Source organism: Coccinella septempunctata, chromosome 2, assembly GCF_907165205.1.
Source record: "Coccinella septempunctata chromosome 2, icCocSept1.1, whole genome shotgun sequence".
Lineage (NCBI taxonomy): Eukaryota > Metazoa > Arthropoda > Insecta > Coleoptera > Coccinellidae > Coccinella > Coccinella septempunctata.
The window spans coordinates 1,866,805-1,883,500 of NC_058190.1; the positions used below are offsets into that span (position 1 = coordinate 1,866,805).

A 16,696-nucleotide genomic window follows, 5' to 3' on the forward strand; every position below is an offset into this window, starting at 1 on the left:
TCGAATAAAGTTTGGAAACAAGCAAATCTCCTTAAAACGAGTAACTAACGCCATGTCACTGTACTGTAATTCTGGTTTTGCAGGGAGATTTATAGACTGAATCGATATAAACTTTCGCTATTGGTCTCGAAGCTTCGTCATGTAAAACCATACCTTGGAGAAAGGGTGGACTAACGAAAATTTAACACCCCGATTTTCCGTCAATTTCTGAATTGAGGGGGGACAACTGTTTCGCTTCTTTCATTCCCGTAATTTCAAGCCCTTAACAGGGTGGGGGGGGGAAACAACCCCTTGATTTTAAATAGGGATGAGTGCTGTTGCGATACATCATGTTGAAGATCTTATCGAGTACTATATGACCCTGAAATTTGCATTCAAAATATCCATCGATAATGAAATAATAACGAAAATAGTGAAAGAGGAAATGTGCATTTTTATCTCGGGAATATTGTTCGTATTCGACACATTTCGAAGGTATTTAGTAAAAACGTTGTTAAAAAAAAAGTAGACGGACTGTGTTTTTGACCTTGGTCCATCGTGCATTTTTAAGAACGTTGCAAGTGTGTCAAAGCGATTGTAAATTTGTATTATAATTGAAATGGTGTAATCCGCAAAATAAAGAGTGGTGTCCGATAGAGAATTGGCTTGCCTGACTCGGGTTTATCGGGCGTTCTTTGTCCCAGTTGCTAGCAACACCTTGCGGACAGGAAACAAAACTCTTCGTCTGTCAATCATGGCAATAACAATTATCCTCTGATAATATCGTCGCATTTATCATCTTTAGTGAAATCAATTAAAATATTGAGCAACTTTGAGTGGAGAGTGCCTTGTTTTTTCTATATCAGCGAGGTGATAAACCACGAAGCTGGTACGGAAGGAAGGTTAGTTCCCTGTTTCCCTTCACTTGGAGATTTGCCTAGGTTTCTTCTTAAACCCGTTGGGGTAAGCATTTTCGCCTGTTTAGTTGCTCAATAGTCAAAATAATAATCATCTGAAAGTAGTCGTAAACCCTTCGCAACCAATGGGGTATTTTCCTAAATTTCAAAATATATGTCATAAAAATCCTTATAACTCAAATACCTCGAAATATATTTTTTTCGAATTTTAACATATTGCATTTTGTCTATATTCGATTACGAAAATTCTGATTTCAGAAGTGCTCTTGTGAACATTCTACGTCATTTTTACAATCCGGCAACGCCCATTTGTGTCAGTAATGGTCATGAAAGTTTTCTGATCACCATAGACGTAATAAATATCAAGTTTGATGATCACATTTGACGAGAAAAACACATAATGACACAAAATGTCATCGGTTTTAAGAAGGTAAAGACACAGATTACAGAAACAATTTTTTGTAATCTGTGGATATCTTCTTGATCCGTTCCAGTGTTGTCGAATTAACAAAAATTACTATACTTTAATGAAGGCATTCTACGTCACAAGCTTCCCATAGTCGAAATTTCGAAGGGTGTATTTCTGAAATGTCTGAATTTTGAAGCGAATCTTTTACGTGTTGGATAACTAGTAGAAAAGGCTTTTCATTAATAATCTCAAATTCGGTTTTGGAGTTTTAGGAAACTAGCCCATTAGGTGAAAATGAAAAAATTATTTTTCAGAAATAACGACTCTGCGCGAACAGAAGAGCGGATTTATTTAACAAACGACAAATGGTTGCCAAATTTGACGATACTGGTTCAGACGAAACAAAAATAATGGGTGCATGAAAGAGACGAAGCGAGGGACGTGGCTGTCTTAGGTCATGTAGGTCATGGAGCCGACCTTTAATACTAGGGAATTGTCCGATGTATCTGGTGTTTCACTCACAACAATCATGATAATCTTTGAACATAAATTCAATCATTAATGTCATATTACACCAGAATCTGGAACGTTTTCAGTAAAACTTGTTTTACTACATGGAAATGAATAGTGCCCATTTCCACCATTTAACTGATCACAAAAATAAGTACTTTTCTTCAATTATACCTGTCATTTCGTTATCGATGGAAATTTTGAAGCGAAATTACAGGATCAGATTGTACTCTATACGGTCTTCAAAATTAGTTATTGCAACACCCCTCATCCACATTCAAAATCAAGGCTTTGTGCTCACTCTCGTTAGGGGGTTGAAGTAACGGGGATAAAAAAAAGCGGAAAAGTTGTTCCCCCTCGAAGCAGAAATTGACGGGTTCGAAATTTCACAATTTCATTACAAAGTCGGAAAAATCTAAGTATTTTTGTTGGTCCACACTATACAGGGTGTTTTCAAAGAGGAGGCTTTTTTCGACAGAAAGTAGAACTCGAAATACACTGCGCCATAAAATTAATGCACATTCTGAAAATCTCAATTTTCATGAAAGTTAACTCTACATTGACTTTATAATTTATTTTTTATGTTTCCTCGAGAAGGTTTTGAACGAAACAAGACACATTAAATGGAAGAAAAATTCAGGATTCCACCGAATCGTATGTGAAAGAAGAGAAATGAACAATTTTCAAAATTCTGAAATGCTGATTTAATACTTGGTATTTTCACCCCTTGCGTTAATTACAGCTCGGCAACGACGGTTCATACTCAAAATGACTGATCTCAAAATGTTCTGATCTAATCCTTCCCAGATTTCTCCGAGTTACAATACTCTAGTACTAAGATTGTCAGGAAATCGTTATAGAAATAAAAAAAATGGTGAATTGGCAAAATTTCTATTTGCAAATTACTTAAATCGCGACAGTTTCGAGATGGGATTTATCTCTTCTTCAGGCTAAAAAAAATTACAAGACATTGTAAAACAAAATATGACAAACTACACCTAATAAAGCTTACCGAAATAAATACTTTTACAATAATATTGGTAATTCAAATGTTTCGACATCACACAGGCACTAAAAACTGGATTAGATGGAACCTTCTAGAATTCTAAACACAAACAATCAATCAGACATGTTCCAACGACGAGGTTAGTTGTTATAATCCAATTTCTTGTGTTCACATTCACTTTGTATCCTAATGGCCTACCACAAATCATTTAATATTTAGAAATTAAATTGCAATAAATCTGGCTCAAATTATCAATGTCGGTCCTATAATTTACAGAGTTACACGTCTTTATATAAAACATTTCGGCAAAAGATCTTTTAATATAATTTTTCTCTTTGTGCAAAATTTCAACATTATCGAGATTAAAATCGAACATGTGTCCTGTACTAAGATGATGATAGACTAGGGCCGTTTTGTTGTCAGAGGGATGCTTAATCGAATATTTGTGATCAGATATTCTCTTACAAAGATGTTGCCTAGTTGTTCCTACATAACTTTGTTGACAATGTAGACAATTGATCTTATATATTAGATAAGATTCCCATTTTTTAGGAACTTTGTCCTTTAGTTTAGTAAAGAACACTTTTTCGAAAGTGTTGTCACTCCAAGTTATGAACTTCATGTTTTCTTTCTTTAAAACTCTTTTCAGATTGTGTGTCAAATTTGGAATAAGTGGAAGTTTAACAAATTTAACAATATCATTGTCTATGTTATTTGGGCGAATATCGTTGACTGGAATAGCATTAGGGTTAGAATTTACAAATTTGCTAATTAATCTCGTTGGATAACCGTTTTTAACTAAGTCACTTCTTAAAATATCTAAGTTGGATGACACAAACTCTGGGCTACATATTCTAAGCACTCTCAAATATCCCTGTCTAATGATATTCATCTTTTGATGTAATGGATGTTGGGACCAATAATTAATTGTCCTGCATGTATTCGTGGGTTTTTTTATACAGATTCGTTCTTATACTTTTACTACTAGGATCTCTAATTAACAGGATTTCTAAAAAGGGTAATGAAAGATTTACATCATCCTCTAATTCAAATGTGAACTTGAGATTAGGCTCTATGCTATTAAAAATATTCAAAATATAATCTAACAAGCTCCTCGGGATAGCTATGCAAATATCATCCACATACATAAATATGAATGGGAAAAATATGTTACATCTAATCCAGTTTTTAGTGCCTGTGTGATGTCGAAACATTTGAATTACCAATATTATTGTAAAAGTATTTATTTCGGTAAGCTTTATTAGGTGTAGTTTGTCATATTTTGTTTTACAATGTCTTGTAATTTTTTTTAGCCTGAAGAAGAGATAAATCCCATCTCGAAACTGTCGCGATTTAAGTAATTTGCAAATAGAAATTTTGCCAATTCACCATTTTTTTATTTCTATATATTTCTCCGAGTTGGATTCCTAAGTCATTAAGAGTAGCTGGATGATTTTCTGAACTTCTCAGCCTTCTATTGAGGTTGTCCCAAACCTGCTCAATCGGATTGAGATCTGGACTTCTTGCTGGCCATTCCATTCGAGAGACTTCAACCTCTTCAAGGTACTCCTGAACGATGCGCGCACGATGGGGTCTGGCATTATCGTCCATAAAAATGAAATTTTCACCAATGTATGGGGCAAATGGCACTACATGCTCTTCAAGAATGTTCCTTATATACTTATCAGCATTCATAGCTCCATTATCAACGACCACTAGGTCTGTGCGAGCAGTCAAAGATATTCCACCTCATACCATAATCGATCCTCTCTCGAAACCAGTAGTATTCAGGAAATTGCACTGAGCATATCTTTCATGTGGACGTCTGTATACAGGGGAACGTCGATCACAATGGTAGAGGCAGAATCTAGACTCATCTGTGAAGAGAACTCTTTCCCAATCGGCCTCTTCCCAATGGATATGCTCTCTCGCAAAATCCAAACGCGCCCTTCGATGGGCTGGGGTAAGAGCCTCTTGCCGCGACACGAGTCCTTAAATCATATTCTCTGAGGCGATTTCTTATTGTCTGAGTGCTAATCTGCACCTCATGAGTTTGCTCAAGCTGAATATGAAGGAGGCGAGCGGTTGCAAACCGTTGTCTCAACGAAGAAACTCTCAAGTAACGTTCTTGAATGGCAGTTGTTACCCGTGGTCTACCCTGTCCTGGTCTTCGGACATTCATACCTGTCTCCCTGAATCGCTGCAACATTCTGGACACACTTGTATGGGAAACTCCAAACCTTTCTGCAATTCTTGTGTATGTCCACCCTTCTTCTCGCAAAACTACCGCTTGGGCACATTCCTCTTGGGTCAAATTGCGTGTTTCGCGTTGCATAGCGATCGAGTGTTGAAAATCAAACGAAAGAAAAACTATTGATCACTAGAATTGATCGAGAACAACTGATTTTAGAATGGAGCCAATACATTCAAAATCTGATAATATCATCTTTTTTTATACCAGCTGGGAAAAAACATCTGTATTGAAGAAAACCGTTGAAAGTGGATAACATATGCATGCATAATTCTGATAAAAATAATTATCATTGAGAACACCTTCAGTTGTAGAATAAATTCGAGATTTCCATAATGTGCGTTAATTTTTTTGCGCAGTGTAAGTCGTTCAACCAAAAATTGTCTATATAAAATATCCAAGATGGCTGATGAGATACAACCCCTAGAAGTTCTACAAAATTTCATTGAATTTCAAGTAAGGGACTGTGGAAGGTGACTCCGGCATCGCAAAAACGAAACAAAACATAAACCAATGGCTGGACAATGAATGGTTCAGTACCAAGTTCATCGGATTAGATGAATCAACAGGTCACTTTTGAGAGAATAATAAGTGATGTATCGTGCAATTTAGGGTAAAAAAAAAATGTTGAAAATCGAGACAGTTTCATGAAAGTGTTAATGTTAGTTATGTTGAAAAAGTGCTATGATGTTCCCCATTTCATCCTATTTTTACGACGATTGTTGGAATGTTCGAACAAGAAGATTGTGATGCCCATTGTGGAAAAATTCGTGAATAATTTAGACGATTTTTATTGGTGATATTTTGAAGTATGATTCTATTTTTTACACTTGTGTCCTAAATCCCTTCTGTCAGTTGGTATCGAAATGAGTCATTTCATAAAATGGTGTAAGTAACTAAAAAATAATGAGAACAATTCGGCAAACCTAAGTTTCCATTTTAATTACAACGTAAATATCGAATGAGCCAATATCCTAAACGAAATCACATGGTCGAATCTATAAGTTTTTTCCCACTGCTTTGCGATAATTCAGTCTAGGGTCGTAGTAGGATCTATTGCAGTAATCATTTTCAATTTTTTTATCAACTTTGTATAGGTGATTTTTGGTGAAAGGCTTCATTTTGCCCAGTTCTACCTTCTGTTGAAAAAACAATCCCCACCAAGTACACCCTGTATATTAGTCGTATTTTCAATCATCGGTACTATGGTCAAAAACGACAAAATTTAATCTGAAAAGACAGCAGAGAATGAATATAACAAACCGAGAAACAATACAAACCAATTCATAATGAGCAAAAACAGAGTCTTCGAAGAAAGGGTCCATATACGTCAGTTTGACAACTTTTAACAACAATTCCCAATTGTAATATTAATAATTTTAAAATTTTAATTTTGAGCCAACTATAGTAACAACAAACTGTTGAATATTAGTTGTATTTTCAAAAAATAAATAGAAAATTACCTGGAAATGCGGACTGGAGACGCATCTAGAAATCTGCCTGAATAGCGGCTCCTGAATCAGAGTGAACTGAGAAGGTTCAATAACGTCGAGCACCTCTTCTATCTCACCAAGGAACATCACCTCTTTTTGGCTGCACGTTTTGGGCCAGTACTTAAGCAAGCCCTTGACTACTGGCTCTGTTAGTGTTGGGTCCTGGAAACAAACAAAAATATCATTTTAATTGGCAACGCTGTAAAAAAAAATTTCGTTTCCATCCATTGATCATTTTATGAAACTCTGGCAAACATTTAAATACGAATTTTTTAACAAGATGAGTCTTTGACACCGTACCTTTTCCAGAAATTGTACCACGCAGTAGGCCAGCTGGGGGTGATATAAGGATAGGCACTTCACCTTGTGCAGAGGTATCAGTACCTTGACCAGAAACTGCTTGTGCTCCGCTTTTAGAGGTAGTGCGAACCCGTTGATAATAGAGCCAAGAATCTCAAGCAGCTCACCCACCCCGTTAAAGTGTTCAGTCTCATACACAAATCTGTAACATAAGTTGCATTTAATTAAAATCATATTTTAATAATTATTATCATGTCAATGTTGAAAAACAAGATGAAAATTATGCTAAGCATTGTGATAAACAATAGGGAATACTCCTTATGACGAATTTTTTTTATGAAATATCTTTGAAACGTCACATTTGAAATAACTATTTCAACCGTTTCCCCACAAAAAAATATTTGAAGCACTTAAAAATGAAAAATAAAAATGGGTATTTAAAGTTTAAAGCGTTTTGTGAGAATTGCACAAGTTGGCAACATCGACTGAAATATGCCTTGATAATAAAGGACAACAAATGCATCATCTTGATGAGATAGACAAAGAAGAATGTCTATGAAGTCTGCGACGAACGAGGAAGGTCGTAAAATTTTATGGGATTTTTATGGCCGGTTGCAGTTGAAGCTCGCCAGTCAGTACGCGCCTATAGATCAACAGCGGTTATTTTATAAACAAGCTGATCTGATCGGACATTCTTCTTTTCATTGTCTTGTATACGCTGTTGCCAAATCGTAAACTCCGCACAAAGCGATTTAAATTTTAAAACCCCATATTTGAAGGATGATTTTGAATAGTTTCCGCGGTGAATTTGAAAAAATCATGAATGAGACTCATAATTATTCAGTTTAAACTTGCATATGCAGTGATACCCCAAATTGAGGAGAATTCCCCATTGTACAGGATATCCCAAATTGCTTGATTTTGGCTATTTTTGGTACTTCTAGACTAGATTGGTTAAAACTTTGAGAGGAGTCCTGGTCTCGATTTTCGTGAAAAGTCCATTACAGAGAACCGTTTCGCGATATCTTCGTTCGTCTTGAATATAGGACAAAATTTTGATAATTTGTCGATTTCGAAAAGGTGCCATATCTTCTTTATTTACAAAAATATCTGGAAACGGTAAAAACTTTCTACGGGCACTTTTTCATTGGATATACGATATCATTCAACTTTTTTTTTATCTCTTGTACTGAGGGTGAAAAAAAAAACAACTTAGTTATTTTAAATACGAATGGATTCTTTTTATGGCCTCATATCCAAAAAAAATTAACGATTCAAAAATATATTATATGTCGATGTTACTTTCTTATTCGAGACAAAATCACCATTTTAGTAAAATTTGCATTTTCGATAGAATTCTATGAAACCATTGACCTCAAAATTGTCCACTCCCAATAAATCTGCATCTCGATGTTACGAATTGAAACTTTACGTTCATATAATTCCATTGGTTAGCTGAAACACCTATAACTTCAATAAAATCAGTAATTCATGTTTCACTCTCAATTGGAATAAATATCGAACAGAATTTCTATGATAAATTTTAGTATAACTTATGAAAAGTTCTCAATATTGATGACTGGAGTCTTGAAAATTTTATTTTTAACATATCCCCACACGAAGAAATCCAAAGGATTGATAGAATTGAGGTCTGGTGATCTTACTGGCCAGGTAATAGGAGCATGCGTTCCCATCCACTGATTCTCGAATAAACTATTCAATTTGATTTTTGTTCGTTGCGAATTATGGGCAGGTGCGCCATCCTGCTGATAAGAAAGCAACCTCGGTTCACTGAGAGGAATATTGTCAATATACTCCTCAACAAATATTTCCGAAATATTCAAATAAGCCAAATTTTTTTCACGTATTTTAGGTCTCGGAAATCTTCCGTTCACAATAGGGAATACTCATTCTGACGAAAATGATGTGTTTTTTATGAAATGTCTTTGAAACGTCACATTTTGAAATAACCATTTCAACCGTTCCCCAAAAAAAATATTCTAGCACCCAAAAATGAAAAAGAAAAATGGGTTTAAAGTTTTAATCGTTTTGTGAGAATTGCTCAAGCTGGCAACATTGACTGAAATATGCCTTGATAATAAAGGACAACAAATACATTATCTTGATGAGATAGACAAAGATGGCTATGAAGTCTGTGACGAACGAGGAAGGTCGTAAAATTTTATGGGATTTTTATGGCCGGTTGCAGTTAAGGCTCGCCAGTAAGTACGCGCCTGTAAATCAACAGCTGTTATTGCACAAACAAGCTGATCGGACATTGTTCTTTTCGTTGTTCTAGTAGGCGCTGTTGCCATATCGTAAACTCCGCACAAAGCGATTTAAATTTTAAAATCTCATATTTGAAGGATGATTTTGAATAGTTTCCTCGGTGAATTTGAAAAAATCGGAATGAAACTAATGATTATTCAGTTTAAACTTGCATATGCAGTGATGGCCCAAATTGAGGAGAATTCCCCATTGCAAGCCATACATTGGATCCAAACCGTCCTTGCCTGTTTATTTGTCTACAAATATTTTCATTTTGGTTGGACCAATAGTGTTCATTATTGTCTATTGAATAGTCCATCACTATTGATCCCCTCTTCATCTATTTGAACTTATATGAACGGAAAATTTCAATTCGTATCATAGAGGTGGAGATTTATTGGAAGTGGACAATTTTGTGGCCAATGGTTTCATAGAATTTCAAAAATGCAAATTTTACTGAAATGGTGATTTTGCCTCGTGTAAGAAAGTGCAAATATACAGGGTGTTTCCTTATTGAATGTCAATATTTGTGGGAGTGATTTTTGGGCCCATTTTAAGAAAAAAACTTCATATGAACATATGACCTAAACGTCTTACATTTTGAGATACAGGATGGTATTATTTAGACAAAAGTGGCACGCCACTGACTGTATTCAACTATGAGTATATTTGATCTCTTGAATTTTTTTAGTCCGACGCACGGGTTTCATCTAAAAACTAAAATCTACGTATGTCTCTGCATGGTGAAATTGTCATATGTATGTATTAAGGATATTATTATGATCATGCAGATAAACGGTTTTTATTTTTTTAAGCGGAAACCGTGAATCGGATTGAAAAAAGTCAAGTGATTAACTTTGGCAAGAAATTATTGGGAATTTCAAAAATAATTTTTATTTCATGAAAAATCTGTGGCATACCATCAATGTCTGGCAAAATAGGTAGGTCAAATTACGTACGAACGCCACTGGTGGAAATTAAGCAAAGAGATACATTAAAAAATGCCCCTTGATTCATAATATACATTTATGATAAATTTCATTGAAATATTTGAAGGGGTATTGTAGATATTGATAATAAATTATTTATTTTTGAAAACATTACCACCCAGTATCTCAGAAGGTAACACGTTTAGGACATATGTTCATATGAAGTTTTTTTCTTAAAATGGGCCCAAAAATCATCCCCATAAATATTGACACTCAATTAGAAAACATCCTGTATATTTTTGAAAAGCAAATTTTTTTTGGATGATCTGAAGCCAAAAAAAGAATGCATTCGTATTTTAAATAACGAAGTTGTTTTTTTCCTTAGTACAAGAGATATAAAAAAGTGCCTGTAGAAAGTTTTACCGTTTTCAGATATTTTTGTGAATGAAGAAGATACCGCACATTTTCGAAATCGACAAAATATCAAAATTTGGTCATCTTCACAACAAATGAAGATATCGTGAATCGGTTTTCAGTTATGGACTTTTGACGAAAATCGAGCCCAGGACTCCTTTCAAAGTTTTTACCTATCTAGTCTAGAAGTAGCTACCAGAAACAGCCAAAATCAAGCCATTTGGGATAACTTGTATGAGAAAATGTAAAGAAACGAACGAAATAAAGAATTTACTTAATCGAACATTTTATTCTTATTGTGTCAATCTCCATGAAAGAAAAAACATATACTAACCGACATAGAAAACGAAACACTCAGTTTTAATGAGTTTGTTAAAGTCGAGATGAGAAACGATAAGTTTTTCAACTATATACAGGTCATTTCACTAAAAACTGTCTATATGAAATATTCAAGATGGCTCAGATACAACCCCTAGAAGGTCGAGAAAATTTCATTGAATTTCAAATACGGGACAGTGGAAGGTGACTCCGGCATCGCAAAATCGAAACAAAACATAAACATATGGCTGAACAATGAATGGTTCAGTACCAAAGTCATCGAATTAGATGCATCAGGTCAAAATTGTTGTTTCGTGCGAAATAATTGTCGAAATAAATTCTTAAACACCGAGTGTTCTGTTTTCTATGTCACTAAGCAAAAATATTGAATAAAAACGTAATAATATTAAATAAAAACTCACCTTAGAAATATATTATTTATCTGTTTTCGAATGAAAGCCCTCAGGCCGAGGAATTTTCCGTAAATACGATGTAATACAGTTTTGAGAAAATCTCTCTCTCTTGGATCTTCTGAATCAAACAATTCCAGCAGCTGCAGGACGAACTTCTGATCTATCACCCGCTTGCCGATTGTTGGTTGAAAGTCAGAACTTTCCAAGAAACGCAAAAAAAACTCATAAACTAATTGCAAATGCGGCCAGCTCGCCTCTAGTGTGGGATCGTCCTCTTCCGGGTCGAAGTCTGGGTTTTCGCTAGGAGGTAGAGTTCGAAATAGGTTAGCCGATATCTGTAATCAAAAAACAAAATTATTATTATGTGAAACATGAAACAAAAATATACTGCTACAGAAAAGAAGCTCAGAAATTTTGTGACCGTTTCAAAGGTTACCCTGTAAAGGGTGGGCAAATTTCGATGTTTCAGCACTACAGCTTTTAAACCAGAGGAGATAGACAAAATCTGATACCCCATTCTCGTTCTTTTTTTCTGAGAAACTAACAAGAGCAGTATAGTCATTTTTGGCCACCTTCTTTTGTTTTCGAGTTATAGCGAAAATTGGAAAAATTTATTATATCTCCGCTAATACTGAAATTAAGACATTTTTTGAGTAGAATCCAGTGGCGTGCTTGCCTTTTTAGTAGGATTTCTAATTACGAAGCTAAGACCCAAAGTTAGGTTTTTTTATTAAATGGGAACACTAGATTTCTGTGCAATTTTTTGAAAGCTAAATTTTTACTGATTTCAAAAATATACAACGTGTCTCAAAATTCAACGATGAGCCGGCGCCGTAGGGTGTACATGGTCGTGACTACTTCAGAAAAAATAAGAAAAAAAATCTAGATCACTTTGTTATTTAATTACAAAATAACTTAGAAATTCTTCGAAAATTAACAACCTTCATGACATTTTAAGTTACTACGGCCACAGTTCTTCAAAAATTTTTGTAAATTTTTTTGTGTCGGCAACTTGAGTAGTACTGCTGCCCACCACGATTCCTAAATCTCCTAGAATACTTATAGTTTTTACACAAAAAATAATCAAAATATGTTTTTCCCATAAAATTTTGAAAGATTTTTCCGTTCAGCCCACTTTCCCTCATTGTTTTGTTAAAAAAAGTATGGAAACTATGACGGCAGGTTTTTCTAAAAATTTACACAACTAACCAAGATTCCAAAATAGTATAATAATCCAAGAAAAATAGTCGCAAAAAAAATATGCGTACCATTTCTTAGAAGGACTAAATTACTTAATTGTTCTCGTTCATAGTGACAATTTTTATTATGTGCCCAAATGAGATTGTGTAAAGTCATTTCTTGGAATTTCAATGGGCTACGTGTGTTGATGAAATTTAGAAATTAAAGAGAAAAATATAGCGAGAGATACACCTTAGAGAAGGATAGTAGATGTTCTTTGTTCAATAACAATAGCACTGATAAAGAAGTTCCTATTCTCGGCAAAGTCAGTACCAATCTCAGAACATAGAAACATGGAATGGAAAATAACCATTCCAAAGACTGGAGTGAGATAGTTGCTTAGTGTTGCCAATCAAAATTGAGACAGTTGACTCGGACATCATTAACATCAATTTTCATTACGAATAGATAGGAAGTATGTAAATTTTTCAATATAACGCCACTGCCTTAGTGTCGTGCTAGACAGAGGAACATCGAATGTGTGAACTACAAAAAATTCATCCGTAGCATAGAATGTCCATTCCATGTATCTATGTTCTGAGATTGGTACTGACTTTGCCGAGAATAGGAACTTCTTTATCAGTGCTATTGTTATTAAACAAAGAACATCTACTATCCTTCTCTAAGGTGTATCTCTCGCTATATTTTTCTCTTTAATTTCTAAATTTCATCAACAACACACGTACCCCATTGAAATTCCAAGAAATGACTTTACACAATCTCATTTGGGCACATAATAAAAATTGTCACTATGAACGAGAACAATTAAGTAATTTAGTCCTTCTAAGAAATGGTACGCATATTTTTTTTGCGACTATTTTTCTTGGATTATTATACTATTTTGGAATCTTGGTTAGTTGTGTAAATTTTTAGAAAAACTTGCCGCCATAGTTTCCATACTTTTTTTAACAAAACAATGAGGGAAAGTGGGCTGAACGGAAAAATCTTTCAAAATTTTATGGGAAGAACATATTTTGATTATTTTTTGTGTAAAAACTATAAGTATTCTAGGAGATTTAGGAATCGTGGTGGGCAGCAGTACTACTCAAGTTGCCGACACAAAAAAATTTACAAAAATTTTTGAAGAACTGTGGCCGTAGTAACTTAAAATGTCATGAAGGTTGTTAATTTTCGAAGAATTTCTAAGTTATTTTGTAATTAAATAACAAAGTGAGCTGGATTTTTTTTTTCTGAAGTAGTCACGACCATGTACACCCTACGGCGCCGGCTCATCGTTGAATTTTGGGACACGTTGTATATGTAACATCATATGGTTTGTATCAATACAAATAATAGAAAATGGTCGAAAACCTTTTTTCTCAATATTTCTATGGTTTCAAATTTTGATGAGAATAGAAAAATGTAGCATCTTATGATTACCACAGTCTCCTTCTATTAGTCCTTTCATTTCTAAAATTAAATTTATGAAATATATCTAGATTCAGATTTTGTGAAAATTGGTGAAAAGCATAGAGAACGACATTACCGGAAGGAGACTGCTCTTGTTATAGGAAACTCTATTTTTCTGTGTTCGTCAAAAGTTGAAACCATAGAAATATGCATTGAGAAAAAAGGTTTTTCTTTTATTCATATTGATACAAACCATATGATGTTATATATTTTTGATCAGTACAAATTAAGATTTCAAAATCTTAAGAAATCCAGTGTGCCCATTCGAAAAAACACAACTTTGGGTCATAGCTTCGTAATAAACGTAATGAACAAATTAATTCAGATGCATAACACCCGCAGATAATTAAATCAACGAATGTTACGATCTAAATCGAACTAACAAACTACCATCACTCTGAGCATTACCAGAATTTTCATTTCGTCGACAAAGAGTGAATGCTGACCATGGTTTCGGTCTTATTTGATCTCGTCAGAGCAACAAAACTCATTCGTCAATATAAAGCATATGGATGCATACTGCTATCTTCGCTCTGAGAGTTAGGAAATTGAATTGGGTTGGTTCCCGTTTCTCTATCAGATGTCGGTACGATGTATTTATACATCATACCCGCTACTGATATGGAATAAAAGGAGCCGGCAATTCATAGCATTTCGTTGACGAATGAGTTTTGTTGCTCTGACGAGGTCAAATAAGACCGAAACCATGGTCAGCATCTACTCTTTGTCGACGAAATGAAAATTCTGGTAATGCTCAGAGCGATGGTAGTTTGTTAGTTCGATTTAGATCGTAACATTCGTTGATTTAATTATCTGCGGGTGTTATACATCTGAATTAATTTGTTTGATATTCAATAATGTTTTGCGTTTAAAAGTAAAAAAAAAAAAAAAAGATTGCCTAATAATGCGAAATCTAGAACAGGAAAACATTTTTCGAGCTCGTCAGTGGATTCTATGTGAATAAGTGCATGTAGAAAGATCAAGTTTTGATAACAAAGTTATAACTCAAAAACTAAGTATCCTAGGAGGCTTGGGTTTTCACCATTCTGTTTCTCTGAATAAGAGCTCGGAAATGTGTCATCGGTTTAACTCCATCTGCATTTTTTTCTGATTCTGAATGGCAACCGGGATATCATTATTATTTGAACCGGGGTCCTTGTGGCTCGGTAAGCCTATCGGGAACTGCGACTATGTAGACCTTTTTTCTGTACCCCACTCATTCATAGGAACCCAAGCAGATGGTCAATGGTGTCGATAAAATCGACAATATCATAAGAGGCCTTGGCCGTTACCTCGTGAGCATCCAAGACCGGTTTCCACATATGAATGGTTCTTAGGCCAGCCAGCTCTGGACACTTCCATACCATGTGTTCAGCTGTTTCTGCTTCTGATCCACAGAACCTACAAATCTCATCTGCTGACTTTCCTATACGGTGCAAATGATATTTGTACCGATAGTGCCCTGTCAGCAGTCCCACCATAGCCCGAAGCTCAGCTCGTGACAGCTTTAGAAGTTTTCTGGTGAAGGTCGGTGAAATCATTTCTTTGACTGAGTAAGTCCAGGAGTGTTAGTCCCGGGAGTTAATCTGTTGTTCAACTCCCATTGTTGGACCGCTGTCTTGTATTGGTACTTTCCATGGAATAACATCTGATGGTTTTGCCAAGAGGTTTGAGTCCATTTGATTCAATATCCTTATATGTCTAACCCAGTTTCCAGGTAGGAGATTCCCTTTGAGGGATATTGTTATTGCTTCCAGCAAGCTGCATTTCCTCACATGTAGGTGTAGGGGAGTCAGAACAAGTTTGGCCTCAAGCGCTGCTTGTAGGAGCTATAAGTGGGGACAAGCTGGTAAGTCGAAGCCACCTCCATATCGTCTTATCATCACGATCCACAAATTTCCAAGAAAAAATCATTTCGAATGGATATTTCCCGTGAAACGCTCTGTATATCCATGTAGTTATGGCAACAGAACAGAGTATACCGAACCAATAGACACATGATAAAAAAGGGGAAAAATATCTCTCGCCTTCTGGCGCAGCGTGGTAAAAATATAACTATTCAATCAATCAGGATGAGGATACATACCATTTTGATGATTTCTGGATAGACTGGCTCGGTGAGCACTCCTCGTCCAGCGGTGATATAATCCACCAGTTCATTCAGGGTGCAACGTTTCACCTCTTTCCCTTTTATATCTGCTACCGGATCCATGAAATCGAAGGCAACGCAACACTGTCGAAGCTTACGTATAAACAGTTCTTCCTGATCCGAGGCTGGCACATCTGGAAAGAAAAATTATTATATTTCATACGATTTTCTTCAAATACAGACGGTTAAAACTTTACTTCAACTTCATTCAACCTGAAATTATTATACAGTGAGTCTTTGACTCGTACAAATATTTCAACAGTAGATTCTTGAGGTTAAAAGAAACAGTTTTTTCCTTTACCATTTTTTCCGAATCGGCTTGGTTTGGAAGATACAGACTGTAGAAAAACCGTAAAAAAAAAAACAATTAATTTTAGTTCTATCCCGAACGGTTTCATCGAATGAAATAAATTTTGGAATTTAGTTATTTATTTATTTGATGAATCTTTTTCGAACACAAGATGTCAACCACATCTTCCAGTTTTCTCATTATGGCCATTACGTACCATAAAAATACCTACCAAAAATTCAAAGAACCAATAACTTTTGAAACTATGTTGGACGCTATCTAATGAATATTTGAACGTTTTGTAAAATGAAAGTATTCTTCATATTTTCTCATATAATGCTCCGTTTTCGAGTGATTTGTTGAAAAATTAAAAAGTATCTGTGAAATTTGAAAAATTGGGTA

At 35.0% G+C, this 16,696-nt stretch overlaps 1 protein-coding gene across 4 annotated transcripts in view; it reads right to left on the reverse strand.

Annotated features, from left to right (window-relative positions):
- Positions 1–16,696, reverse strand: part of LOC123308631 (serine/threonine-protein phosphatase 2A 56 kDa regulatory subunit epsilon isoform) — a 55,454-nt gene that overhangs the window by 20,936 nt on the left and 17,822 nt on the right. For all 4 annotated transcript variants that reach the window (XM_044891382.1, XM_044891383.1, XM_044891384.1 and 1 more), the window contains exons 2-5: positions 15,943–16,139; positions 11,217–11,542; positions 6,866–7,067; positions 6,536–6,727 (exon numbers count right to left, since the gene is read on the reverse strand). In XM_044891382.1, the coding sequence (XP_044747317.1) occupies positions 6,536–6,727; positions 6,866–7,067; positions 11,217–11,542; positions 15,943–16,139 (917 nt within the window). The remainder of the gene's footprint in view (positions 1–6,535; positions 6,728–6,865; positions 7,068–11,216; positions 11,543–15,942; positions 16,140–16,696) is intronic.